Genomic DNA, 25,987 nt, shown 5'->3' on the forward strand with positions numbered 1-25,987 from the left:
CCCAACATTTTATTGGGACTACACAATTTAGCACAGTACTAGGCACCATACTAGAACAAAAACAAAAACACAAAATTGAAGTATGAATGATGACAGACATTCTTAAACTCCAAGCGATCATTAAACCTTCCAAAACCTGTATTCAAAAAGTTGTGTAGTATGTGCACTTTTCTGGGGAGAGGCCCCACAATTCCAGTCAACTTCTAAAGGGGCCTCACAGTACAGAGTAGAGTTCTAATCTCCTTCCCTATGTTTTTAGTAATGAAAGCTGTAGGTGGACCTCAGGAAATTCCCTTCTGTGCATCTAATAGTCAATTTTCATGGAAAGAGGGTAAAAAGGAAAACAAATAAAAGTAACTTGCAAGGACTGGGCAGGGGAAAATTCCAAAGTGCTATTTACCTTATAAGTTTAGTAACATGCTCTGCTTTAGAGAGGAGAAATAGGAGCTAACCTGGAAGCAAGGAGAATCCTATGGGATTTTTCAGATCCTTAAAAAACTAAACTTAAATATGAATAAAGCAAATAGCAAAAATTTTAAATGCAATTTAACTCAAGTCCAATTTTCAGTTTCTGCATATTAACTTTTTATTTTTGAATATCACAAACTTTCATCAGAATACTTTTTAAAATATTCTGCATGTATTTAACAAATCTGACAAAGGACGAATATCCAGTTTACTTGCATTAGACTATGAAGCGTGACCTGAACAGCCAATTAACAAATATTTATGATCATTAAGTACAGGTAACAATGGAAAAGTCAATGCATTAATTTGATGGCATTCTATCACTAAGCAATGTTCATTAACACTACTAGTAATTCCCCTAGAGCATAGGCAAAATGTAGTGGAGGAATTTCCCTCAAAAGCAAATTTAAGGGATTAAATGTCATCATCATCACTACTGAGGAGAGAGCTGCTGCATATGGACAGGGCCCCTTCTTCCTGAACATTCCGCAAACCACCCACCATCCCTTTCTCATCAGAATCATCGAACAACTTCTCACGTGAATCCTCTACAAACAACTTCTCATTGGAATCATCATCTTCAAACATATTTTCATCTATACCTTCTTCATCCTCCTTTGCATCTACTTCACCTTCTTTTTCATCTGAATATTCAAACATCTTTTCATCTGCATCATCTTTTTCCTCCTTTTCATCAGCACCTTCAAGCCCCTTTTCATCTGCATCTTCTTCGTCCCCTTTTTCATCAGACTCCTCATCAAAAACTTTTTCATATGCATCTCCTTCTCCTTCCATTTCATCTGATTCGTCGTAAAAGTCTCTCTCAGAGCCTTCCCCATCAAACACTTTTTCAGAGTTGTCATCTTCAAATTCTGATTTTTCAGAGTCATTTTCTTCTAACTCTTTTTCGAGCACATTTTCATGAAACCCCTTGTCAGAGCCATTCTCATCAAACTCTTTTTTGAGGCCATTTTCTCCTAATTCTTTTTCAGGGCCATCTTCAAACAACTTTTCAGAGCAGTGTTCTTCAGATTCTCTTTCCAACTCATTTTCTTCAAACTCCTTTTGGGGGCCATTCTCTTCTTCAGTCCCCTGGTTGGGGCCATCTTCTTTAGACTCCTTTTCAAAGCCATTCTCTTCAAAATCATTTTTTAATCGCTTTTGGGGTTCTCTTCCAGGGCCATTCACTTTAGACTCTTTTTTAGGACTAACCTCTTCCAACTCTTTTCTGGGACTACCTTCTCCAGACTCTCTTTCAAGGTAGTCTCTACGATCTCTTTGGGGGCAGGCTTCCTCATACTTTCTTTCAGATCCTTTTTGGGGGTAGCATTCTTCAGCCTCTCGTTTGATGTCACTTTCTTTAGCATCTTCTTCAAATTCTCCCCCATCCTTTGTTTTTTCAAACTTTTCATCTATAGGTTCTTCAAATTCCATTTGAGTTGCAGCTTCTTGAGCCTTCATTTTAGATGAGCTAGGGTGCTCTGAAAAATGCCTTACTATAGAAGGCCCTGCCCTTTCTGAAGCACAGATGGAATTTGAACACCCAAGACCTTTATTCGCCTCAGGAGCATTGAGGAAAGCCTCCCATCCTTTCAACCTTTCCTCCCTTTCTCTTGTGGTCTCCTCCACCTGATAATCTGTAGTTCCATCCCACACTTGGGCAGTGATTTGACGGCCACCAAACCACCGTCCATTAAGGGTTTGAATACAATAATCAGCTTCCTCTGGATCCCTGAAGGACACAGAGGCCACACCACCTGGGTGTCTATCAAACACAAGGAGCTTCCTAATTTGTCCAAACTTTGAACACTCTACTCGAAGATCTTCTCTGATCTCATTCAGCACCAATGGATCATCCTCAAAATCCATGGGATGAAACATATTTTTGATGATGACAACTCGCTCATGGCGCATTCGGGATGGCCCATCCCTTCTCTCGGGTCTCCAATCCAACTGCTTTTGTTGCAGAGACAGCTTTTTCTTGTAGTCCTTGCACTTCTTCTTCTTCTTAGAGGCATCATATTCCCCCTTCAGTTGAAACCTTGCCACCTCGACATGTAATCTGTGGCCTCTAATTTCATCTTCATCCAAAAGTTTTAATGCAAGATCCACAGATTCCCTCTTCAAATAACAGCAAAGCCCATCTCCTTTAAGATTTCCTTGATTGTCTTTGTAAAGCTTGACTTTAAATTCTTCTGTTTGAGGATCTCTCATAATAATGCCAAACTTGGACATGAGCTGTATAAATTCATCCAGTGTAATATCTGAAGGCAAGCCAGACACATATACATTTGTATTTCTGTCTTCTTCAACATGAAACCATCCTAATTCAGCCTTTCTCTTTTCTCCCCTATTTTTGGGATCACTGGGTTCAGAGGTCTTTCTTTGAGGAGTTTCCTCTGCAGGCCTACTACTAACATCTTGAACATTTGTAGTAGAGCTAGACACACCATCATTAGGAAAGCCATAATTGGCCTGATATGTAGCAATGAAATCTTCAGTGATCTTGGGGAACCAAGCCTTCTTATCCAGGTCCCACTCATAGGGGGTGTCATCTGGCTGCTGCCTGAAAGAATTGGTTTCTCTTCTGGGATCTTTCTGGGTATTTCCATCCTTAGTGTCTCCATACAACTTTTGCATTCGCAACTGCTCATCAAAGTCATCTTTCTCATCCAAGTTGTTGCCGCTCATGTTGCCGATTTAGCCCAGGGGCACAGTCCAGGCGCGAGGCTAGAGGGGAATAGAGAAAATGTGGTCTGCCATGCTTGACCCCGCTGCTCCCCCACCCGCCTACCACCCACAATACTGTGCATTGATAGATAAAGGAATGAACAATATATAAAGTATACATATAGTGGAATATTAGCCAGCCTTAAAAATAAGGAAATTCTGATAATATGCTACAAAATGGATGAACCTTGAGGATAGTATGTAAAGTGAAATAAACTAGTAACAAAAGAACAAACATTATATGATTTCACTTATATGAGGTATTTGGAGTACTCAGATTCGTAGAGACAGTAGGATAGCAGTTGCCAGTACTTCACACTACTGAACTGTACACTTAAAAATGGTTAAGATAATAAATTTTGTTATGTGTATTTTACCACAATTAAAAGCCAAAACCAAAAAACATGAGCTTCAGCTTGGGAGGGCCTGAAATTACTTTTATTTAAAATATATTTTTATTGATTTCAGAGAGGAAGGGACACTGAGAGAGATAGAAACATCAATGATGATGAGAGAGAATCATTGGCTGCCTCCTGCATTCTTGTAGGTACCCTACTGGGGATTGAACCTGTAATCTGGGCATGTGCCCTTGACCAGATTCGAACCTGGGACCCTTCAGTTCACAGGCCAATGCTCTACCCATTGAGCCAAACTGGCTAGAACTGAAATTACTTTTATTTATTGTCTAAAGTTGATAAGACTCTCATTTCATTTTCTGACTAGCAACAACCAGTCATTCATTCAGCAAATATTTATTGAGCATGTGCCAGATGACATATGGGATACAGTAGTGAATAAAACAGATAGAAAGCCCTGATTTTCACGGAGCTTACATCTAGACTGATTGATATGCAAGACTCCTTTTGAAACCTAATGCTGACATATTAATTTACAAAAAGAACCAGTACTGACAGTTAGTTGACTAAAGAAATACAAATGTCTTTTAACATGGAAAGATGTTCAATCCCAGTCAAAACAAGAGAAATACAAATTAAAACTACACTTTTTCTTCCTATAAACTGGCAGAAAGTCCAAACTGTTGACAAAATACTCTGTTAGTGAGGCTATGGGGGGAAAGGCATGCTCATACATTGCTGGTATAAGGGTAAAATGGCACGTTTTTCATGGACAGCAATGAAATAATAACACCATAAACAATTAAGTCTCCTCAGACTTCCCAGTGAGTTCAACAGCATATCCCCTGCCATTGGAATTATATTCAATTTGAACCAGTAACTCTACTTTAAAAAGGAATTCTAAGAAATAAATGCAGGCCTTGGCCAGATAGCTCAGTTGGTTAGAGTGTTTGTCCTGATACACCAAGGTTGCAGGTTCAATCCCCAATCAGGGTACCTACAAGAATCAACCAGCCTGGCTGACATGGCTCAGTAGTTGAGCGTGAACCTATGAACCAGGAGGTAATGGTTTGATTCCCAGTCAGGGCACATGCCTGGGTTGCAGGCTCGATTCCCAGTAGGGGCATGGAGGAGGCAGCCGATGAATGTTTCTCTCACATCATTGATCTCTCTCTCTCTCTCTCTCTCTCTCTCTCTCTCTCTCTCCTCCCCCTCTCTCTCCCCTTCTGCCCCCCTCTCCATTCTTCTCTGAAATAAATAAAAATATATTTTTTAAAAAGAATCAACCAATGAATGCATAAATAAGTGGAGCAACAAATCAATGTTCTCTTTCTCTTTCTAAAAATCAATTTAAAAAGAGAAATAAATGCAGATATATAAAGAGAACAATAGGAGGATGCTTGTACGCTTGTTGCAGCATTATGTATAATAACAAAAACTGCAAAAATATTTTGTTTATTACTCAAGAAATAATTGGATAAATAATGGTATATTCATACTACAGAATGGAATCATTTTAAAAAGCTAGATTTGTCTACATCCCACTATATATTAATTAAGTTGCAGACAAAATGCATCATCATCATAATAGCTAATACTTAAATTGTGTTGATAATGTGTCAAACAGTGTTCTAAGAACTTTTCACATATTATCTCATGTAATCCTCATAATCTTTTAAGGTTAGGTATTATTATTATCCCATTTCAAAGATGAGGAAGTCTAGGCATAGAGATTAAATAATTTGCCGAAACCAGTTTGGCTCAGTGGATAGAGCGTCGGCCTGTGGACTGAAAGGTCCCAGGTTTGATTCCGGTCAAGGGCATGTACCTTGGTTGTGGGCACATCCCCAGTGAGGGGTGTGCAAGAGGCAGCTGATCGGTGTTTCTCTCTCATCGATGTTTCTCTCTATCCCTCTCTCTTCCTCTCTGTAAAAAATCAATAAAATACATATTTTTAAAAATAATAATAATAATTTGCCCAAAACTAGACACCTAGTAAATGACTAGAGCCTGGAATGCAATTCAGGAACTCTGGAGTACCAGCATATAATCATCTAGTACACTGTCTCTAAACATAAGTCTGTGTGTGAATATACATGTACATATATGCATTTGGGGTTTTTGTTTGTTTGTTTTTCTATACATATTTTTATTGATTTCAGAGAGGAAGGGAGATGAAGAGAGAAATATCAATGATGAGAATCACTGATTGGTTGCCTCCTGCATGTCTCCTGTAGTCATTTACTGGGGTTCGAGTCTGCAACCCAGCCATATGCCCTGACCAGGAATTGAACTGTGACCTCCTGGCTCATAGGTCGATGCTCAACCACTACCACATCAGCTGGGCGTACATATATGTATTTTTAATATGTGTATATGGTATATGTGTGTTTAGGCATATAATATATTTATAAATACAGGTATATCAATATATAAACTTCAGGGGGAAATGGAAAGAATACCCACCAAATTATTAATAACTAGAGGCCCGGTGCACGAAATTCCTGCATGGATAGGGTCCCTAGGCCTGGCCAGCAATCAGGGCTGATCAGGGCCTTCTGGCTGCTAGCCGGAGTCTTCCTTTATTCTGCGCCACCCCCTGGTGGTCAGCACACATCATAGTGAACGACAGAACTCCCGGTGTCCTGGTCGAACTCCCAAGGGGACAATTTGCATATTAGCCTTTTATATATATACTAGAGGCCCAGTGCATGATTAAATCATGCACGTGTAGGGTCCCCTACACGCTTTCGCTTTCGATCACGGGGGAGCTAGGTGCCTGTCCGATGGTGCACCAGGCCTTGCGGAAGCCTCCAGCGCGGTGGAGGCTTCTGAAAGGCCTGGTGCCTGAGCGGACAGGCACCCAGCTCCCACACTTTCGCTTTCAATCGCTGGTGCACCAGGCCTTTCAGAAGCCTCCGGCGCTGCGGAGGCTTCTGAAAGGCCTGGTGCCTGAGCGAACTGGCACCCAGCTCCCACGCTTTTGCTTTTGATCGCTGGTGCACCAGGCCTTTTTTGGTCCGCGGTGGGACGTGAGCTCGCTGCCCCAGAGGCCCCTTCTGTGCCGCAGCACAGCCATGGCGCAGACGCTGAGCTCGACCCGCCGCTGGCGACGCGAGCTCAGCTTCCCACCGGCCCAATCGGCCACCCCGGCCACCCCGAGTCCCGCCCCCCCGCGCCTCCTGGCCAATCGCGGGCATAGCGAAGGTACGGTCAATTTGCATATTTGTCTATTATTAGGTAGGACTAGAGGTCCAGTGCATGATTGAATCATGGATGTGTAGGGTCCCCTACACGCTTTCGCTTTCGATCGCGGGGGAGCTGGGTGCCTGTCCGCTGGTGCACCAGGCCTTTCAGAAGCCTCCGCCACGCTGGAGGCTTCTGAAAGGCCTGGTGCACCAGCGGACTGGCACCCAGCTCCCCCGCTTTTGATGGTCCGCAGCGGGACATGAGCTCACTGCCCCAGAGGCCCCTTCTGTTCCGCAGCACAGCCATGGCACAGACGCTGAGCTCGTGCCGCCACTGGCGATGCAAGCTCAGCGTCCTGCTGGCCCAATAGGCTACCCCGGCCACCCCGAGTCCCGCCCCCTGCGCCTCCCTCTGGCCCAATCGTGAGCGTAGCGGAGTGATGGTAATTTACATATTACCGTTTTATTAGGTAGGACTAGAGGCCTGGTGCACAAAATTCGTGCATGGGGGGCGGGGGTCCCTCAGCCTGGCCTGTACCCTATCCAATCTGGGACCCCTCGAAGGATGTTTGACTGCCGGTTTAGGCCCAATCCCTGTGGACATCCCTCTCACAATCCAGGACCACTGGCTCCTAACTACTCACCTGCCTGCCTGCCTGATAGCCCCCTAACCACCTCTGCCTGCTGGCCTGATCACCCCTATGTCCTCCCCTGATGGCCTGGTTGCCCCAAACTGCCTCTTCCTCAGCCACCACCACTATGGCTTTGTCTAGAAGGATATCTGGATGGATGTCCAGAAGATGTCTGGACTAATTAGTATATTACCCTTTTATTAGTATAGATATAGATGGTTATAACTCTAGGAGTTGAGTAGGATGAGAGAAGTAGGGGAAGGGATTTTTATTTACTTATATAGTTTGTGTGTGTGTGTGTGTGTGTGTGTGTGTGTGTGTGTGATTATGTATTGTTGGTTTTCAGTATCTTTCCAGTAAGTTTTTTTCCAAATTTTTTATTGTGGTAAAATATATATAACATAAAATTTACTATTTTAACCATTTTTAAGTGTGCAGTTCAGTGACATTCAGTACATTTACATTATTGGGCTACCATCACCACCATCTATTCACATAACTCTTTTCATGTTGCAAAACTGAAACTCTACCCATTAAATAATAACCTCCATTTCCCCCTCCCCCCAAGCCCCTGGCAACAACCATTCTACAATCTGTCTATATGAATCTGACTACCCTACATACCTCATATAAATGGAATCATACAATATTTGTCTTTTTGTGACTAGATTATTTCACCTAGCATAATATCCTCAATTTTCATCCATGTTATAGCTTATATCAGAATTTTCTTCCTTTTTGAGGTGGATAATATTCCATTGTATATATATATATACCACACTTTGTTTATCCATTCATCTATCAATGGACACTTGGGTTGCTTCCATGTTTTATCTATTGTGAATAATGCTTCTATGAGCATGGGTATATAAATATCTGTTTGAGCCTGGCTGGCATGGTTCAATGGTTGCACATTGACCTATGAACCAGGAGGTCACAGTTCAATTCCTGGTCAGGGCGCATGCCTGAGTTGCAGGTTCAATTCCTAGTGTGGGGCGTGCAGGAGGCAGCCGATCAATGATTTTCACTCATCATTGATGTTTCTATCTCTCTCTTCCTTCCTCACTAAAATCAACAAAAATACATTTTAAAATAAATAAATATCTGTTTGAGTGCCTGTTTTCCCTTATTTTGGGTATATATCCAGAAGTAGAATTGCTGGATCATATGGCAAGTCTATGTTTTATATTTTGAAGAACCACCATACAAAAAATTTCTACAATTACACCTACATGTTTTCCACAGCCCCTGTGACATTTTACATTGCCACCAACAATGCACAAGGGTTCCAATTTCTCCACATCCTCACTAACACTTGGTATCCTGTGTTTTTTTTACAGTAGCCATCCTAATGAAGTGATATCTCTTTGCAGTTTTGATTTGCAATACCCTAATTTTTAGTGTTGTTGAGCATCTTTTCATGTGCTTATTGGCCATTTATATATCTTTGGAGAAATGTCTACTTAAGGCATTTGCTCATATTTGTTTGCTTTGTTATTGTTAAGTTTTGAAACAAAAAAAAATTAAGTTGAGAGAGATTCTCCCTGAGGCCATCCATTAAAACCTTATCTAATCAGTCCTGGCCCCTGTAGTTGGGGTGTCTTCCTGTACACAGAAGAGTGGCGGGTTCGATTCCAGTTATGGCACATAGCCAGGTTTGGGATGCAGTCCCCCGGTAGGGGCATGTTTAGTCTCTAAAATAAAGGGAAAATATTATTTTAACAAACAAACAAAAACACCTTTACCTAATCAGCTCCCTGCCTACAGAATAAGGCCTGAATTTACCACTCACCACTTTCCAAGGTCTCAGAAGTAATTTAAAATTTTTTCGACAATTGAACCTGCTTCCACACCCCATCCCCACCCCATTCCCACCCCTATCTCTGCAAAGGTTGCTCCCACCCATGCGCGCGCACCCACTACAGGCCAATCACTAGTGCTATCTAATAATCACCCTTCTTTTCTCTTTCCGCCTGTGGCTTTGCAGGACAGTCAACACCTTCCTCTACAAGGTACACTCATTTTAAGTGAAAACTTTTTCCAAGTTGCCTTCAGCCTTTCTTCCCCCAGGCTACATTTTCCAAAATCCTTAAGAAATGGTTTTCTCTCAGCGCTATCGTTAACTAGCAGAGGGAAGAAATGACAGGTTCCTCGGTCCCACCAGGAGGCCTCGGTACCGCGGTCCAGCGGCAACCGCCACGTAGAAGCAACGTCAGCCTTTCGAACTCCAAGTCCCGAGGTGCAACGCGCGCGTGGGTGGGAGGAAATAACCTTTGCGGAAACTTTGCAGGATCCGCGGACCTAGAATTCCCACAGTTCTCCTGCAGAAAGGGCGCGTTCCTTGCCAGAAAGCCTCTGGATCACCGCCTGACGCCTACGCTGACTCGCCTCGCCTCCACCGCGCCCCCGCGGCCTCGCACCTCCACAGCCCTGGTTCGCCCCCGGCAGCCACCGCCTCTTTCCCCAAGCAGTGGGCGCCTCTCGAGCCTCGGACCTTTGCGCTCACGGTCCCTTCTGCCTGGAAAGCTTGCTGCTTGAACTCCAGACCCACTCAACTTGATGGTGTTCTTGGATCCACCCCTATTTCCTCCCGGATGGAGACAGAGTAGGGTTTCAATAAATGCCGAGAGGCTGAATGAATGAATAATTGAAGAAATCATGAGACTAATTTTTAATCACCCACATAACTTGGCAGAAGAAAATGTGGAACTATGAAGTCAGACAGATCGGGCTCCAATACCAGTTCTTCCACTTACTAGATGGGTGATCCTCACCCCTCGTAGAGTTCACGAAACGTGTGTTGAACGAGTATGTTCTCACAAGAGACATGTGGCGAACTCAATGAGATCATGCTTGTGTCGAACCTGGCCACAAGCAGCGCTCAAGAGAATTACTACTCGCCCTACTATATACCACGTTTTGTGTGTATGCAGACTGAGTTCCCTGAGGCAAGGGGATGTCTAAGTCGAGCTCCCCACGGTGCCGGGTCACACGGCATGAGTAGGATGACGGAAGACTACAATTTTTAACAAGCTAGGGGCGGGGAAGATGACACATCCAGAATGGATCTGGCACCTTCGCAGGGACCACAAGTCTCATCATCCCGCAAGAATCTCATCTTGTACAAATGAAGGCCTCCTAAACTTACAGATCAAGTCTGCGGTCCATAGGACGCCACCCCAGCGCTTCAACAGGTCAAGTTCAAGGCGGCCGCGCCCCAAGCCGACTCCAAACTGCTGAGCCTTCTGGCGGGGCTGGCGCCCAGGCGAGGCGCATGCGCACTCTTCTCTCCCCGCCCTCCCCCTCGTTAGTCCTCCGCGTTTTGAGTACCGGGTCCTTTTTGTCCCCTACTGCGTGCGGTGTCAGTTTCCGTGCGGAAGTGGTGGCGGTGAAAGAAGATGGCGACCCCTGTGGTGGTGCCGCCTGGTGCGATGCCCAGTCGGGCCAACAAGCGCAGTGTCTGCGGGCCGGGAGGAGGTGGCGGCGGTGGGGGAGCCCGAGCCGCGGAGGAGGAACCGCCGCCGCCCCTACAAGCAGTTCTGGTAGCGGATAGCTTCAACCGCCGCTTCTTCCCCATCTCCAAGGACCAGCCTCGGGTGAGCGCCTTGGGGAGAGCGGTAGGAGGGCCCGGAGTGGCGCGGGGGCTGAAGCTAGTTAACCTTCCGTCTGCCTGGGGAGGCGTGCTCTGGGAGGACGTGTGTCCAAACTCTTTCCCTGAAATCGGGTTTATCTAGTTAGGGGAAAGGCAGACAGACTGTCCAAGCCTGACCAGGGGAGAGGCTGGCTGGCAGCCTGGGCAGTGCTGTCTAACTCAGGGTTGGGAGGCATGCGAGGGCTAAATTGTAGAAGCAGCGCGTGTGAGAAGCCTTCACGCGGGGAGTCAACGCCCCCTGAGGAGGCTGCGAAGCCTTTATGCGGAGAAAAAAAGAAATCCTTAGGGGAAAGGGAATATCACTTCCTCTTGCCTAAAAAAAAAAAAAGAGCAGACTGGTCTGATCCCATAGGAACAGCACTTTTGGATCTCGGTACAGTGTACTTTTTCCCTCCCAGGGTTTAATGACAGCCAGTGCCATCTGTCTCAAGGACCAGAACAGGCTCAGTGGCTGGTTGCCAGCAGCAGCCTCTGTCTTGTTGTCTAGACCAGCTATTTTCAACCTTTTTCATCTCATGGCACACATAAGCTAATTACAAAAACTCTGTGGCACCCAATATATATATATACATATATATATATATTTTGCTGATCTGACCAAAAAATAGGTATAATGTTGATTCTTTAACACCGGATATCTGTCGTTGTGTTGGCTGTTGTCTGTTTTTAGTTGACAATCTAAGGGAAAAGTGGTCAGTGCCCCTGACTAACTAGCCAGGTATTTGCATGTTTTAAAATTTCTTGTGGCACGCCGGTTGAAAATCCCTGGTCTAGACACTGGGGAGGGGGCGGGGGTTGGCGTTGGACTGAGATATGAGCTATTCCTGGATATTGCTGGGTCACTCAGCCATTCCTAGTTCAAAGAGAGGGAACTGCATTCAGTTCAGGGGAAATCCTAACTCCTCACTCCCAGCAAAAAGCTTAATGGCGACTCATTTTGGACAGGTGATTGAGGTTGGCTAGCCCCCGACTCTTAGAAAGGGGATCAAGGAAGGAAATTTTATGGGGAAAAGGCCTTAGCAGTGCTTAAGTATCTGGAGATATGATTTCCAGTAGTCTCCTTTGTCAGAGGTGGTAGTATAAGAGCTCTGTGTCTGATTGATGCAAAGCAAGTAGATTCTATGCTTACTGTATCGAAATTGCAACACCAGACCAATGCTTAGAGCATGCTATGAATATCAAAGGCAGAAGCCTGATTACTTTTAAGTTTGAAAGATAAAACAAAAGTATAGCATTTGGAAACACTGATATAGGAGTGAAAATTGTTGTTGTAATGGGGGAAAGAAAGGTACGCAGAGGGCCAGATTCAAGACTTCACATTTTTTTCATCTAGGTCCTCTTGCCGCTGGCCAACGTGGCATTGATTGACTACACTTTGGAATTTCTGACTGCCACAGGTGTACAGGAAACCTTTGTGTTTTGTTGTTGGAAAGCTGCTCAAATCAAGGAACATTTACTGTAAGGCCCTGCAACTTTTCTTTCCATGTTTCACCATTTTTGTCCAGTTTTTTAAGGATGAATATAAATAAATAAGTGGGAAAAATGTGTCTATGTAAAGGCCATCATAAAGTCTAAGGGCATTCTCTTCAATTATCGGAGGTGAGAGCTGAAACTGTGACAAAAATTAAAGAATGACATTTGGGTTTTTCCTGAATCTCTTGTAAAGTTTGATCCCAGTGGGTTTTGCTTTTTATTGAATGGCTCCAGTATGGAAGTTATAAGAGTAAAATGTTTGTTTTTCAACTGAGCTTCTAAATATTGAGCTGTTCCTCATCTTTGTATTCTTTCTTTCTTTTTTTTGGTTTTTTATTGCTGTGGTAAGCCACTAAATGTGGGTGTTCCTCATCTTAATATTCTCAGTGCTTAGTTTACTACCAAACACATAATAAGCACTTAACAAATGTTTGGTGAAATCTTGGAAAAGTAAATGTCAGGATTTATGGAAGCTTAGGAAATAAAGACTTGGATATTAGCATAGTTTCCAGTAGACAGTTCCTAAATTTGGTCTGGGTTTTGAAAGGAAAAAAGTGGCATGAAAGTGTGTTCCCAGGAGACTTTGTATAACCTAAGTCTTAGCAGGAATTTGAATTCAAATCCATGTTTGAGGATGGGGGTTAGGCTATGGAGAGGAAATAACCATGTTTCTCTAACCCATAAAACAAGCCTTGTAACACAGGATGCTGAAACCATTAATTATAAGTTCATAAAGCTCTTTGAAGTTGAGGGACGCTGGCAGGGATTCAAAAAAGCCATAGAGAAGGAGTATGAGTGTTGATTGGGGGAAAAAAATGGGGAAGTTCTACATGATCTTTATGCTTGATTTACTCAATCCCTTCACTACCACCACCCCCCTTCCTTTAGGAAATCCAAGTGGTGCCGCCCTACATCTCTCAATGTGGTTCGAATAATTACATCAGATCTGTATCGATCACTGGGGGATGTTCTCCGTGACGTGGATGCCAAGGCCTTGGTGCGCTCTGACTTCCTTCTGGTATATGGGGACGTCATCTCAAACATCAATATTACCAGAGCCCTGGAGGAACACAGGTCAGGATGGGAAAATGGTAGGGACAACGGTATGGGACCAGCAGAGCCCTAAGACTCTCTCCCTCCTATCCTTTGTAGGTTGAGGCGAAAGCTAGAAAAAAATGTGTCTGTGATGACAATGATCTTCAAGGAGTCATCCCCTAGTCATCCAACTCGTTGCCATGAAGACAATGTAGTAGTGGCTATGGATAGTGCCACAAACCGGGTTCTCCATTTTCAGAAGACCCAAGGCCTTCGACGTTTTTCTTTTCCTCTGGTGTGTGGGTGCCTGGGTTTTTTGAAGTGGGAAAGTGACAGGATTTAGTGAGACTGGTTAAAATCCTTATAACTTCTCTCCACAGAGCTTGTTCCAGGGTAGTGGAGATGGAGTGGAGATTCGCTATGATTTACTGGATTGTCATATCAGCATCTGCTCTCCTCAGGTGAACCCATTCAGGGCCAGGGCTGCACATCAAAGAGTAGAACTCTGAGGATGTGTTACTTCCCCTCCCTGCCCTCAGAAGGCAGGGTATATTTCTACTCCCTCTTTCTCTAATCTGTTGTACAGCAAATAGTTGCTGTCATCTTGACTCCAATATTGGGATTCTGGCCCTTGTCCCACTGTCATAGGTCTGATAGGTCTCTGGGGACTTACCTTTGCTTCCAAAGAATAGCCCTTAACCTTGACCCCATCCAACTTCCTCCCATAGGTGGCTCAACTCTTTACAGACAACTTTGACTATCAAACTCGGGACGACTTTGTGCGAGGCCTGTTAGTGAATGAGGAGGTAAGAAAAGGCTCCCAGTGCCTCTTTAAAAGAGCACTAAGCCTGGCTGGGTAGCTCAGTTGGTTGAAGCATTCTTCCAATACGCCAAGGTTTTGGGTTCAATCCCCTACCAGGGCACATGCAAGAGTGAACCAGTGGATGGGTGGAACAGACTGATGTTTCTCTCTCTCTCTAAAATCAATCAATTTAAAAAAAAATGTTTTTAATAAAATAATAAAAGAGGGCTAAGATTTCATCTCATACAGATAACTTTTGGTCCCCTTTTCTGTTTTATTGAGCCTTAGGCGGGAGAAAAATAGCTGGGGTTGGGGGGAAGCAGTACAAAAAGAAAAGTCTCAGGCCATTTATGACATTGAGAGGCAGAGGGAAACTTAAGAAGCTAAGAAAAGTATTGTACCTGGGGGTGTTCTTCCTTTCTTGCTTGCTTGGGCGACCTCCCTTTCCTTGTCCTCATTCAGATTCTAGGGAACCAGATCCACATGCATGTGACAACTAGGGAATATGGTGCCCGGGTCTCCAACCTACACATGTATGCAGCTGTCTGCGCTGATGTCATCCGCCGATGGGTCTACCCTCTCACCCCAGAGGCAAACTTCACTGACAACACAACTCAGAACTGCACTCATTCCCGGCACAACATCTACCGAGGGCCTGAGGTCAGCCTGGGCCATGGCAGCATCCTGGAGGAAAATGTGCTCCTGGGCTCTGGCACTGTCATTGGCAGCAATTGCTCCATCACCAACAGTGTCATTGGCCCTGGCTGTCACATTGGTGAGCACAGGTGGGGGAGTCGAGCCAGTCATCTTAAGAGTAGGAACCTGGGGAGGCCCATGTCTCCAAAGAAGGAGACAGAGGAATAGTCCTTGAGAATAGGGAACTAGAGTGGCTACCTTAATAAAGGAGGGAACAGAGATGTAAAAACAGTGAAGCTTTAATTTGTGCTCTGTGAGCTTCTTACTGGGTGATTCCTCACATTCCAGGCTACCCTATATTCATATTCAGGACCAAGTGAATAATTAACATGCAATAATAACATCTGTACATTACAGCTTACAAAGGCCTTTTGCATACATTATTTCATTTAATCCTCACTAAAACCTTGTGAGAAAGGTGTTACTTATCCCCAGATTATAGGTAAGGCTCAAAGAGGTTGTGTTGCCCAAGGTCATAGCTAAAGAGGCAGTCCTGGAGCTTAAATCTAAGTATTCTGATAGTTAAGTCCAGTGTCCTTTTTACTCTATCATACTGCCTGGTTAGCCTCTTAGTGATTCACTTTGGATATAGGAATGTGATGCTTTAAATTGAACTGCCCCTTTAAAAGACCAATAAGATTTTAATTTGAAATGTACAAGAAGAGGTGGGATAGATATGGACATGAATCTAATAAGTTTCTTGAGTTCTAGAGGTCCCCAGAAATCTTGAAGGTTCTCAGGTTCTTAAGTCCTGTGTGATAGTCTATAATTGTCATAAACCTGGTAGAGGATGGTCAGGCTGAGCAATGTTCTACTCTCAGGCCAGAGCTTAGAAGGGAAGCAGGTATTTCTGGTGAGTTGGGGGATGGAGTATTTGAGCTGGATGGGAGCTGTGCTGGTATCAGTCAGCCATGTCTTCCAGGATTGGCCCTGGTCTGGAGTTGGAGCCATGAGTGACCAGGAGTTCTTCCTGTCCTGAGCCAGGTGATAACGTGGTGCTGGACCAAGCCTACCTGTGGCAGGGTGTTCGAGTGGCTGCTGGAGCACAGATCCATCAGTCTCTGCTTTGTGACAATGCTGAGGTCAAGGAACAAGTTACACTGAAGCCACACTGTGTCCTCACTTCCCAGGTAAGAACCGGTTCCATACTCTGTACAGGCCCCAAACTGAGTGGTGGACATGCTAAACCAGAAGGGACCTATGTCCAACTATAATCCAGCCTGAAATGAGATCCCAAATCCAGTGGTTTCATGGCTTGCTACTTGGCTTAGTAAAAAATAGTCACTCTCTTTGTCAGAATGTAATTTTACCCAACACACTAATGGGTCTGTGCCACCCACTCCTTTTTTCTCCCCTAGGTGGTAGTGGGTCCAAACATCACACTGCCTGAGGGCTCGGTGATCTCTTTGCACCCTCCAGATGCAGAGGAAGATGAGGACGATAGCCAGTTCAGTGATGATTCTGGGGCTGATCAAGAAAAGGAGAAAGTGAAGCTGAAAGGTGTGAGGCTCAGCAGGTGTGGGGCATCTGTGTGTCTCTCTGCCCCATAGAAAAACCAGTGTTTCCTCCTGGAGGGATGGGTACTTGCACAGGCCTCTGCTAAAGATCAATGTCTTTCCAGGTTACAATCCAGCAGAAGTCGGAGTTGCAGGCCAGGGCTACCTCTGGAAAGCTGCAGACATGAACATGGAAGAAGAGGAGGAACTACAGCAGAGTCTGTGGGGTGAGCTAGGCCTAGTCCTGCCATGCACACAACCCTTTCCAAATCAGAACATTTTGAAGGAGAGTGAACACTTCAGAGTCAGACTACTTGTTCACTGCTTTATTCATGCAGACAGGCCATATATATGAATCTCTGTTAATGGCTCATTCCTTATTTTTCTTTTTTCTCATCCTTTATGGGTTCTCAGGACTCACAATCAACATAGAAGAAGAAAGTGAAACGGAAAGTGAGCGAAGTATGGATTCTGAGGAGCTAGATAGCCGGGCAGGCTCCCCACAGATGGATGACATCAAAGGTGAGTGGCCAGGGAAGCAGTATCTTGGGATAAAAGAGGAAAACCTCCAGTTTATTCTTTATCTGGATCAACTAGCCAAAGACTTGTATTCCTCCCACGATGGGTTTGGTATCAAGTCAGAACTAGATGACTTACATTCTGGAGTAATGTTGGCCCCACAAAGTTATTCTTGCTTTTAGTGTTCCAGAATGAAGTCCTGGGAACACTACAGCGGGGCAAGGAGGAGAACATTTCTTGTGATAACCTAGTCCTAGAGATCAACTCTCTCAAGTAAGAGCAGCCCCTCCCTATTTTCTTTCCCTGGAGTAATCCCAGACAGAGGCTCTCCTGTTTCTTCCCCACATAGGAACCTGTTTCCTTGACATCCCGATTGTACAAAGCCAGTAGCATTTGGAACAAGGAGAGCATTAGGTTTTAGTCTTGGCATATTCCACCTTCCAAAATTCTCCCCTTCCACGTTGTTCCATCTGACTTCCTCTTCCCCAGTGTCCTACCAAAGTCAGCCCTACAGCATGCTGAAAGGGCCAAGGAAGGCCTTGGTGTCACCACAGTCTCCCCACAGGTACGCCTACAACATAAGCCTAAAGGAGGTGATGCAGGTACTGAGCCACGTGGTCCTGGAATTCCCCCTGCAACAAATAGATTCCCCGCTGGATCCAAACCGCTACTGTGCCCTGCTGCTTCCCGTGAGCAAAGATTGGGGCTGAGTACAAGGGATTGGGTGGAAGCAAATACACATCCTTGCTGTGGTGATTTTAAAAGAAATCAGGAATAGAAGGTCTTATTGTGGCATATTATGTTACTGGTGGTTCCTTTCTCCTCACATCTGGAATCATACTGGATTTTAGAGCAGCTTTGGTTGGTCCAGAGGAGTCCAGTTAGGTTCAATACTGAGTGGCCTTTGAGACTCCAGGATTCAGGCTATACCAGACCCCAAAGGTATACCCAGAATAGATCTGGACTTTAGACTCTCTGACCGTAAATGATTTGACTCAGAATGAGATCGGCCTGTAGGCTGGGAATAGGTATTTTTGAGGCAGCCTGCATATCTGACCCCCTTTCACCATCACTGGGGAACCTCTTTTTCCCCAACCCTGACTGCTAGCAGTTACTAAGTCCTTCTGATATGATTCCACAGGGCCTGTATCATCTCCTTGTCTTCCCATATCATGAAATATGCATGCTATCAATATTTATTTTCTTTGCTGTTCAGGTGTATGTGCTCAGGTATATGTTGTAGCTCCCTTTTCCTTTCTTCCATAGCTGCTCAAGGCCTGGAGCCCTGTTTTTAGGAACTACATAAAGCGTGCAGCTGATCATTTGGAAGCGCTGGCAGCCATTGAGGACTTCTTCCTGGAGCATGAAGCACTTGGTACTTCCATGGCCAAGGTGAATACCACCTTAAGACTCGTAGTCCTGCATTTGCTTTGAGACAGGCTTTGGTGACCTCCATAGAGCTACAAACAGAGACTGACATGAATCCAGTATGGAGTTTGGTTAACAGCATCATCCATCTCTGGTATTGTGTTCATTGCCAGGATAGTACAGCTTTGCCCTGGGAATGCGCAGAGCACTACCTAGCAATAGTTCCAGAAGTTATACCTGTCCCAGTACCACCGTGAAGAGCTTACTCTTTTCTGTTTTGGAGAAGGTTGTTCAGTGTATAGAAGAGAGCTAAGAACCTGGTAGTGAGGGGTGCTAAGATCTTGCCTCCTCTTCCTCTGTTATCCATTAATCTTGCTGGACTCTGCATGCTCCCTGAGATCTCTGCTGGCCTTCTGCAGGTATTGATGGCTTTCTACCAGTTGGAAATCCTAGCTGAGGAAACTATCCTAAGCTGGTACAACCAAAGGGATACAACTGACAAGGGCCGGCAGTTGCGTAAGAACCAACAGGTGAGTCAGGCTACCCTCTTGCCATGATGGTTGTCTGGCCCTTGGCCCACAGGGTGGTTGATCCCTGGGACTCTGATTGTTTGAGCTGTTTATCCACCAAGGAGAACAGAAGGGTATGTGCTCCTCCCTCAGTAGCTCTCCTCTATGCTGTCTTACAGCTGCAGCGGTTCATCCAGTGGTTAAAAGAGGCAGAAGAGGAGTCATCTGAAGATGACTGAAGTCCTACTGCCTGCTCCTGTGGGTGTGAGTGAAGGCCCTCCTGGCTTCTGGGCCAGGGCAAGTGAGAGGCTAGTTGCAGAATATGAGTGTCCACCATCCTGACAGAGACTTAAAGGAGCAGAAGCTGGAACTACAGTGTTCTTCTCACCGCCAGCAACCATGTGCCTCACATCCTGACTGAGGAGTTGGGATGAGGGAAGTTGGGCTGGAAAATAGCTCTGCCTAATGAGGAACTAAGCAGGCCCTGCAGTTAGAGGAAGGCTAGAGGCACAGTTTTGTATTTTGGCTTTCCCTGGGGAAGCAGCAGAGAGCAGCTGGCCCTTTCTGCTGCTTGTATTTGTTAATATTAAAAAAAGAGAGAGTGGGTGTGTTTGGTTTCTGTCCAACTCTGACTGATCAGCTGTTGAAATAGGTGACCAAAGAGTTCTGAACCTCTGACATGACAGCCTTAACACCTAGGGGAGCAGGAGAAGAGGAGTGTTATGGCCACTAGGTGGTACTGTGGTGCCTTGCTAATTGACCATTGCCACGGCTCCTGGGTAATGGAGGACTTAGTCTCTGCAGACCAATTTGTGATCCTGGAGTAGTGTGCCTAAGCCTGTTTCCAGAGAGTGTCCAGTCCAAGCACTTCTCTGCCAAAGAGTGATGATGCCAAACATGTATAAAGTCCATTAACCACCTGCCAGTCCCTCATGCTTTGTCCAGTTGATCCAGTACTACTATCAGGGGAACTGGGCTACTCTTCATCTTAAAGATAAGGAAATTTGCTCAAGGTCTCATCACTCTTTTATTTTTTTTATTTTTATTGATTTCAGAGAGGAAGGGAGAGGGAGAGAGAGAGAGAAACATCAATGATGAGAGAATCATTGATTGGCCACCTCCTGCACACTCCCTACTGGGGATCGAGCCCACAACCCCAGCATGTGCCCTGGATCAGAATCGAACCCAGGACCCTTCAGTCCACAGGCCAATGCTCTGTCCACTGAACCAAACCAGCTAGGGCAAGGTCTCATTACTCTTGAGAGATAAAGCTAAGGAGTTGAGTCTCATAAGCCAGAGTTCTTTTTGCTTCAGCAGATTTAATGCCTAGGTAAAGGGAAGTTACCCACAGAGGCTTATATAACCCAAGCCAGCAATGGATATCTTAAAAACAGTAAAATCTTGCAAAATAGGTTTTCCCATAATATTGAGAGTTTACTGTATAACAGGCATTTTGCTAAAAACTTGTCATGTGTTAGTTCACTCACATCAGCCCTATGGTGTAGCCTTATCCTTATTTTCATGAGACTGAAGTTCAGAGAGGTCCTGTAATTGGGAATTGATAGGGCCAGGATTTGTTACAGGACTCTACAACTGGAGTTTGTCACTGCTGTATTGTCTCCTTTAACCTCAGCCATATGCTCTTCTATCTCATTTTTTGAGCTCTTTGTTGTCTTCATATAACCTATCCTCTATTGATACTTAAATTGTGGCAAATGTTACTGGTAACAAGTGGCCCTCCTGGAAATCACAAATAAAATGGTTGCCTCCCTTCATTTCTGTTGGGTGGAATGGAGTTAGCTGAAGAGGAGGATCCTGAACTGTACTCAAGAGGTGTGAAAGGGCATTACTAAGTATTTTTAAAGAGGAAAAACAGGCTGGCCAGGATTTGGCATTTACTTTCCTTACTCAGTCAATCTCAGTTTCTGCTTTGCCAGGTATAAGATCTAGTGCCTGGACAGCATATGAAGGTCATGTCATGGACTCAATCGGATCAGTTAAATACAAATATAGGGCACCTCTGCTTTGTACCGAATGGGTGGCAGAGACCAGAGTGGCCTATAGAACTTTTTAGGAAGAACAGATTCCTTCCAGTTACAGTGATTAGGGAAGGCAGGTAGGATTGTGATGCTTGAGTGGTCTAAAAATAGAAAAGGGTAGAAGGGAACATTTAAAACAAAGCCATTTAAATATGGCAAATTAAACACATGGGCTTTCTACTCCCTCCAAAACCCTATTCAAATGCGACTAAGAGAATTCTTTAAAAATACACACGACACCTTGGCCAGTGTTTCTCAGTGGTTAGAGCAGCGGCCCTTGCACCAAAGGGTTGAGAACAATTCCTGGTCAAGGGCACATAACTGAATTGCAGGTTTGAACCCTGGCCCTGGTCAAGGCCTGTGCAGGAGACAACTAATTGATGCATCTCTCACATCCATGTTTCTCTTCACCCTTCCACTCTTCCTAAAAATCAATGGAAAAAATATATTTGGGGGAGGATTAACAAAGATAATAAAAAAGCACATGACTCAGTGATAAGGGAAACTAGGTGACTAAATAGGAGACATCAACATTTTGCAAAATGAAAAATAAATGAGGGTGTAGCCAGATCCTGGGTCCGGGTGAGGCCGTGCGCCCCTGGATCAGGGTGTGGCCACGCCCCTGGGTCCGGGTGAGGCCACGCGCCCTTGGGTCCAGGTGAGGCTGGATCCCGGGACTGGGTAAGGCCGCGCACACCTGGGTCCGGGTGAGGCCACGCGCCCCAGGGCCTGGGTGATGCTGGGTCCCAGGTCCAGGTGAGGCCGCGCGCTCCGAGTCCGGGTGAAGCCGCACCCCTGAGTCCAGGCAAGACCAAACCAGAGGGAGTCGGACCTGCATTACCACCATTTGTCCACCATCCAGAGCTGAAAAGTCAGTGCCGACATGTACACATAAGGAACTGGTGGACATTGAAATTGGGTCTCAAAAGAACTGTTGGTCCAGAAAGAAACTTACTACAGACTGATTCATTTGCCTGTCAGCATAACTATTATTGCTCGTCTCACATTCGGTTCTTATAAGTATATTTCTAGTAACATGATCTCACTCATCTAGGGGAAATGATGAACAACATAGACTGATGAACAAGAACAGACCCAGAAACAAGGAGGCATCAATCGGACTGTCAGGCCTCAGAGGGAGGGTAGGGGAGGGTGGGGTTAGGGGAGAGGGGGGAGAGATCAACCAAAGGACTTGTGTGCATGCATATGAGCCTAACCAATGGTTAAGGACAACAGGGGGGTGGGGGCATCCGTGGGGAGGGGTGGGGGATGGGAATGGGGGGATGAGGACAAATATGTGACACCTTAATAAAGAAATTTAAATTTAAAAAAAAAGAAAAAGAAAATTTAAAAAAAGAAAAATAAATGAGAGTGAAATTTAGCAGAACAGACTGATATGGATTCTACCTGCTCAGGTGGTTATTAACAAAAAAAGCAAACCAATATGTCCTTCTGAACCCAGAAAAGGCTCAGCAGAAAGGGGTAAAGATTGGGGCTGAAAATGGGATGGAGTAGAGGGGGATCACAAAAACCTGTGTAAGAAAAAGCCCTCCAAAGAATATACTGTGTTCATGGATTGGTAGAATTAACATCATTAAAATGTCCATACTACCCGAAGCAATCCATTGATTCAGTGATTAATCCCTATTAAATTACTAACGGCATATTTCACAGATCTAGAACAAATACTCCAAAAATTTATGTGGGACCAAAAAAGACCCCAAATAGCCACAGCAATCTTAGGAAAGAACAAAGTTGGAGGGATCACAATATCAGATATCAAGTTAGTCTACAAAGCCAGCGTAATCAAAACAGCCCAACACTAAAAAATAATTTTTTTTTTAAAAGCCCGGTATTTGTATAAGAACAGACATAGGCCAATGGAACAATCTGAGACCCCAGAAATCAACCCAAGCCATTATGCTCAATCTTCAATAAAGAAGGCAAGAGCATACAATGAAGTCAAGACAGTTTCTTCAATAAATGGTGTTGGGAAAATTGAACAGATACATACAAAAAAATGAAACTAAACCACCATCTTAAACAAAAATAAACTCAAAATGGCCCTAACTGGTTTGGCTCTGGAAAGAGTGTCAGCCTGTGGACTGAAAGGTCCCAGGTTGGATTCCGGTCAAGGGCATGTACCTTGGTTGCGGGCACATCCCCAGTAGGGGGTGTGCAGGAGGCAGCTGATCGATGTTTCTCTCTCATCGATGTTTCTAACTATCCCTCTCTATTTCTCTGTGTAAAAAATCAATAAAATGTATTTAAAAAGCAAAAAAATCCGCAAAATGGATAAAAGACTTAATGTAAGACGTGAAACCATAAAAATCCTAGAAGAAACCATAGGCAGCAAAATCTCAGACATCTCATAGCAATATGTTTGTGGATACATCTAGGCCAAAGGAAACTAAGGAGAAAATAAATGGGACTACATCAAAATAAAAAGGTGTTGTGCAGGCGGCATAGGTAAACACCTGAAATTGCTGCCTCCCACAACCACTTCAAAACTACAATTAAAAGACAAAACAGACATCATCCAGAACCACCGGAAGGCTGGCTGAGTGGAAATTCTACAATTAGAAGGAAAGAGAAAAGCACACTGAGACTCAGAGGAGGAATGGAGGCGCTCACGGAAAGGGGCTGGCAACTGAGTAGCTGTTGTCTTTCTCAATCGGGAGGGAGACACAAGATACCGACTGCTCTGAACTCCAGTTCTGGGCAAGACTCTGGGGACCCAGACTCATAAGGGGGGTAACTGGACTGTCTGGCATCGGGCCGGAACACAAGGACGGCTTTCTCTCAGAGGTGCTTACAGCGATTACCGCAGGACACTGAGACCCGGGGGCCTCTTAGGGCAGGGCTGACGGTCAGCCATTGCTGTTTGCTCTGCCCTGTTGATTCCCTGAGACCCTGCCTCACCCAATTTACAACCCCACTCCAGCTGTGCGCAGAGGCTTTTGCATATTAATGGCCTGTTCCTTTGCTATCTAAAATTACCTAACAAACTGCAGCTGGGTCAGAGAGCCCCAGAACTTCCAAAAGAAGGCCCAAGGCTCCACAGCAGCTTGCATTGCTTCACAGCTGGGCCTCATCTGGACACCTCCAAATCCCAAACAGAAGAAAAATCTGCAGATCTCTCCATAGCTCCTGCTGGGTGGCCTCAGGCAGAGGCTAAATTTGCACCTCCTTGGAGATCCAAGAGCCAGTGTACCCAGTGGTCACAGAGGGACCATCCAGATTACAACTCCTCAGATCCATAAGGGACACACTCAGGGGGCAGACGCAGTGAGCACCGAAGCCCCACTGAAGCATGTCCTGCCCCATAAGGGTGTCTCCAGCACAGAAGTTCTCCCATTGTAGACACAGCTGATCCTCACAGCCAGTTGGCCTGGAGGTCAATTCCTCCCAGTGATACCAACAACAATCAAGGCTTAACTACAACAAGACTGTGCACACAGTCCACAAAGGAGTGCACCAAGAATGTCCACCTCAGGTAACTGGGGAGGCTGAGCGCTGGGCCCTATAGGACACCTAGCACACAAAGCAACTCCATCAACTCATGGAAGCAGCCAAAATGTGGAGACAAGTCACAAATGAAAGAAATGGAGGAAAGCAAACTACTGGCTATAGAGTTCAAAACCACGGTTATAAGGTTATTCAAGAATCTTCTAGAAACCGCCAATAAATTTAGTGAGACCCTCGAGGATATGAAAAAGGACCAACTTGAAATTAAGCATACACTGACTGAAATAAAGAATAATATACAGAGATCCAACAGCAGACTAGAGGATTGCAAGAATCAGTCAAAGATTTGAAATATGAAAAAGCAAAAAATCCAACTGGAAAAGAAAAAAGAATCCAAAAATATGAAGATAGTGTAAGGAGCCTCTGGGACAACTTCAAGCGTACCAACATCAGATTAATGGGGGTGCCAGAAGAAGAGAGAGAGCAAGATACTGAAAACCTATTTGAAGAAATAATGACTGAAAACTTCCCCCACCTGGTGAAAGAGATATACTTACAAGTCCAGGAAGTGCAGAGAACCCCAAACAAAAGGAATCCAAAGAGGACCACGCCAAGACATGTCATAATTAAAATGCCAAGGGCAAAAGACAAAGAGAGAATATTAAAAAGCAGCAAGAGAAAAACAGTTAGTTACCTACAAGCGAGTACCCATATGACTGTCAGCTGATTTCTCAACAGAAATGATGCAGGCCAGAAGGAAGTGGCAAGAAATATTCAAAGTGATGAATAGCAAGAACCTACAACCAAGATTACTCTACCCAGCAAAGCTATCATTCAGAATTGAAGGGCAGATAAAGAGCTTCACAGATAAGAAAAAGCTAGAGGAGTTCATTACCGCCAAACCAGTATTATATGAAATGCTGAAGGGTGTTCTTTAAGAAGAGGAAGAAGAAGAAAAAGGTAAAGATAAAAATTATGAACAACAAATACATATCTATCAACAAGTGAATCTAAAAATGAAGTGAATAAAAAATCTGATGAACAGAATAAACTGGTGAATATAATAGAATCAGGGGCATGGAAAGGGAGTGGACTGACAATTCTTGTGGGGAAGGGGATGCGGGAAGAGACTGGACAAAAATCGTACACCTATGGATGAGGACAGTGGGAGGGGAGTAAGGGTAGAGGGCGGGGTGGGAACCGGGTGGAGGAAGCTATGGGGGGAGGGGGGGAAGAGGAACAACTGTAATCTGAACAATAAAGATTTATTAAACATAAAAAAAGAAATAATGTAAATTGGAAAAATAAAATAAAAAGGTGCTGCACAGCAAAAGAAACCATCAACAAAACGAAAAGGGAGCCCACTGCATAGGAGAACAGATTTGGCAATGATACATCTGGTAAAGGGTTAATATCCAGAATATATAAGAAACTCATACCACTTAACAAAAGGAAGACAATCCAATTAAAAAATGGACAAAGGACCTAAATAAGACACTTCTCCAAAGTGGACAAACAGAAGCCCAAGAGACATATGAAAAAATGCTCAAAGACAC

At 44.6% G+C, this 25,987-nt stretch overlaps 2 protein-coding genes across 4 annotated transcripts; one reads left to right on the forward strand and one right to left on the reverse strand.

Moving 5' to 3' along the window:
• Window positions 1–581: 581 nt before the first annotated feature.
• LOC103305071 (HIV Tat-specific factor 1 homolog) lies at window positions 582–9,423 on the reverse strand. Of its 2 annotated transcripts, none has more exons than XM_054713794.1 (2): window positions 9,329–9,423; window positions 582–3,198 (listed from the first exon to the last, which is right to left on the reverse strand). In XM_054713794.1, the coding sequence occupies exon 2, from the start codon at window positions 3,157–3,159 to the stop codon at window positions 883–885; it is 2,277 nt and encodes a 758-aa protein (XP_054569769.1). In that variant the 5' UTR covers window positions 3,160–3,198; window positions 9,329–9,423; the 3' UTR covers window positions 582–882. The 2 variants fall into 2 exon arrangements, 1 of the variants encoding a protein (XP_054569769.1); XR_008555542.1 differs by lacking the exon at window positions 582–3,198 and adding an exon at window positions 8,538–9,068.
• Window positions 9,424–10,672: 1,249 nt separating this feature from the next.
• On the forward strand, window positions 10,673–19,758 carry EIF2B5 (eukaryotic translation initiation factor 2B subunit epsilon). 2 transcript variants are annotated; one of them, XM_008157513.3, is made up of 16 exons: window positions 10,689–10,970; window positions 12,360–12,484; window positions 13,388–13,573; window positions 13,652–13,829; window positions 13,915–13,995; window positions 14,263–14,340; window positions 14,799–15,111; window positions 16,017–16,162; window positions 16,391–16,532; window positions 16,654–16,755; window positions 16,943–17,050; window positions 17,230–17,320; window positions 17,613–17,736; window positions 18,314–18,439; window positions 18,835–18,945; window positions 19,104–19,758. In XM_008157513.3, the coding sequence occupies exons 1-16, from the start codon at window positions 10,773–10,775 to the stop codon at window positions 19,161–19,163; spliced, it is 2,169 nt and encodes a 722-aa protein (XP_008155735.1). In that variant the 5' UTR covers window positions 10,689–10,772; the 3' UTR covers window positions 19,164–19,758. The 2 variants fall into 2 exon arrangements, with proteins under 2 accessions (XP_054569771.1, XP_008155735.1); XM_054713796.1 differs by lacking the exons at window positions 17,230–17,320; window positions 17,613–17,736; window positions 18,835–18,945; window positions 19,104–19,758 and adding an exon at window positions 17,537–17,612 and having other exon boundaries at window positions 10,673–10,970; window positions 18,314–18,428.
• Window positions 19,759–25,987: the final 6,229 nt, after the last annotated feature.

This window comes from Eptesicus fuscus, chromosome 3 (genome assembly GCF_027574615.1).
Source record: "Eptesicus fuscus isolate TK198812 chromosome 3, DD_ASM_mEF_20220401, whole genome shotgun sequence".
Classification (NCBI taxonomy): Eukaryota; Metazoa; Chordata; class Mammalia; order Chiroptera; family Vespertilionidae; genus Eptesicus; species Eptesicus fuscus.